Genomic DNA, 2,774 nt, shown 5'->3' on the forward strand with positions numbered 1-2,774 from the left:
CCTTGGAAAGGAATTTGTATTCAAAGCGGGGTGATTATACAATGGATACGTAAGGATTTCTCTTAAAGAATTCATATATTTAAAGACAATATAATTTAAAACATTTTCAACTTAAACCAAATAAATTCATAGTGGTTAAATACAAATTTATGTTGTAATATTTGTTGTAATATATTTTGTTTATGATTTTCTTAAAAGATTAATTTAAAAGAAAATCAAAATAAATTGATTGAAAATTCATTATATAAATAGATAAATTTTCCCTAAGATTTATATTTAACCAATTAAAAAAAAAGAAATACAATCAAGAGAAGAAAAGACTTACCTGCATAAAATAATGGCAGCATATTGAAAATGACCAAAAGTGATAAAAAATATTTGGACATTTTTTGCAAATCTCGATAGAATTTTGTAATAGTGGTAGTGGAAGAAAATGTTGTAAAATTTTGTTGTTGCTGCTGTTGTTGTGTGTTAGGTGTTGTGGTTTTTGTTGTTGTAGTTTTAGAAAACTTAGTTTTATAACAGAAATTTCGTTGTTGTTGTTGTTGATGTATTTGATTTTGTTGGTTGCTAACAAAACATATTGTTGATGTTGTATTAGTTTTATGATTTTTATTATAGTTTTGGCAACATTGTTTAGCAACATTTCTTTGGCAGCATTTTGTAGTTTCATTTGAAGATTTTGCCAGAAAATTGTTATTTTCTGAAAGGCCTGAGGCTGAGAGAACGTTATTAAGGATGAAATTGTTGTAATTGTTGTTAGGCATTTTTGTGTTGTTGTTGTTGTTTTTGTAGTTATAGTTTTTGTTGTTTGTGTGGATTTTAAACTCCTCAATTCCTTTACAATCGTGTATAGAAACATCATCATCATTAATATTATGATAATTTGTTGGTTGTTGTTGTATTGTCCTGTTGCTGTTGATGTTTGTGGATACAAATTGACAACATTTTCTTTTACTATTTGACTCATACAATTTGCTGTTGTCAATGTTGTTTGTAATGTTGTTGAATACTGTAGTTGTTGCTTGCCGTTGAACACCACCACCAGCAGAGCCCACAACAACATCATCTGTAGGCAAATTGTTTGTTGATCGTTCTGTTGCATCTGTTGCAGCTTCTGTTGCCTGCATACACTTGAAGTAAGAAAATTTTTTTGCTTTTGGCCATATTTGCTTTTGTTGTTCTTTCCGAGAGATGAACACAATTTTTGTATCAATGTCGTCGTCGTTAGATGAAGTTTCCGTTTTGGCTTCGTATGTGAAGGTAGCTTTTTCTTTAATAAAATTTTCTCTCTCCTGTTTTGTTTTAGTTCGAGATGAGCAGTGAAATATGTTTGTAGATTCTGTTGTGTACTTATTGGAACTGTTGTCTGTGTATTGTTTCCTGCTACTGTTAATATTTCCGCTGATATCTTTCTCTTCTTCTTGTTTTCGTTTAACTTCCGTTTTGTTACAGAATATTGATAGTTTTTCTTTATAATGATGTTCAATAGTCGATTGAATCGTTGTTTTCGTTTTTGTTGTTGCTTTTGCTGATGTTGTTGTTTTTGTAGTATTTGATTTTGTTTTTCTTGTAAAAGTAGTAGATGTTGTTTTTGGTTTTGTATCGATATTATAAAGAAGCTGTGCTGAGGCCATGTTGTGCCCTAAAAATATAATGGCATAAAAGGAAAAGTTTCTTTTAAGGCTTTTGAAAGGTTTAAGAAAAACAAATAAAATCAAAATCTTAAGATATACAATACGATAATGTAGAAATAAAACATGAAAAGGGAAAAAAAACTAACATACTTCCGGTTAAGAAAATCTAATGAAAGGTCGTAATTCCTTTAACTTGTAAAGGCTTTATTCATAACAAATCATCAGCGGTTTATTAGACAAATATTCACAAATGTTTTTTCTATAAACCTTTGATAAATGGTTATGAATGAGATATTAAGTATTTAAATTTCATTTTCTTTGAATACAATAAAATGATAAAAAAAATTTTACAATTTTTAAGTTCAATGAAAAAGGTTTGTTACACTTATATTGATTAAATTTAAAAATAAAAATTAATTTAACCGAATTTCTTAACAGTTTTCATGTTAAATAAATGAAAAAAACATAGTTAGTTTTTCTCAGTGTCTAACTCTACAAACTTGAACTTATTTATCGTTACTCGTTTTGCTTAATCAACCCTGCTCTAATAAAAGAAATTCCAGATTCAATTTAACAGGACAAAGAAGAACCCTTGAAAAAGTGAACGCAAACATTTCCCAATTTTGCAAATAGTAAAACACACATGTGCACCAAAAAGAAAATATAACTAACAAACCCAACAATCAACTCAGCAATTTGCTAAAATACGAGTAAATATGAGCACAACAACATGTAAATTGTTGAAACTTCGACCAGACTATAGCCAACAACTAATCAACCACCCAACCAAAGCAAACTAAATAACAGACCAATAACTATTATCTTTAAGTTAACAATTTGGAAATTTAATTTTTTCAATTTATTTATTTAAGGACACAAATACATACATATGTATATCCTTATTAAAAACCAACATTTCATTCTATAAAGGGTATGGACTAGACTGTAGAACAAACTATAGACTAGACTAGAATGACTACAGACTACACTAGACTATAGACTAGACTGTAGACTACACTATAGAATAGTCTATAGAATAGACTATAGAATAGACTATAGAATAGACTATAGAATAGACTATAGAATAGACTATAGAATAGACTATAGAATAGACTATAGAATAGACTATAGAATAGA

The 2,774-nt window shown here is 28.4% G+C and overlaps 1 protein-coding gene across 1 annotated transcript; it reads right to left on the minus strand.

The window, feature by feature from the left end:
* Positions 1–269: 269 nt before the first annotated feature.
* On the minus strand, positions 270–1,649 carry LOC111677166 (GATA zinc finger domain-containing protein 14-like). Its single transcript, XM_046950330.1, has one exon. The coding sequence runs from the start codon at positions 1,635–1,637 to the stop codon at positions 285–287; it is 1,353 nt and encodes a 450-aa protein (XP_046806286.1). The 5' UTR covers positions 1,638–1,649; the 3' UTR covers positions 270–284.
* Positions 1,650–2,774: the final 1,125 nt, after the last annotated feature.

The sequence above is a fragment of the Lucilia cuprina genome, chromosome 4, assembly GCF_022045245.1.
Source record: "Lucilia cuprina isolate Lc7/37 chromosome 4, ASM2204524v1, whole genome shotgun sequence".
Taxonomy (NCBI): Eukaryota; Metazoa; Arthropoda; class Insecta; order Diptera; family Calliphoridae; genus Lucilia; species Lucilia cuprina.

Coding starts and splice junctions, on each gene's coding strand:
- LOC111677166 (XM_046950330.1), bottom strand. CDS start 1,637: ATGGCCTCAGCACAGCTTCTTTATAATATCGATACAAAACCAAAAACA.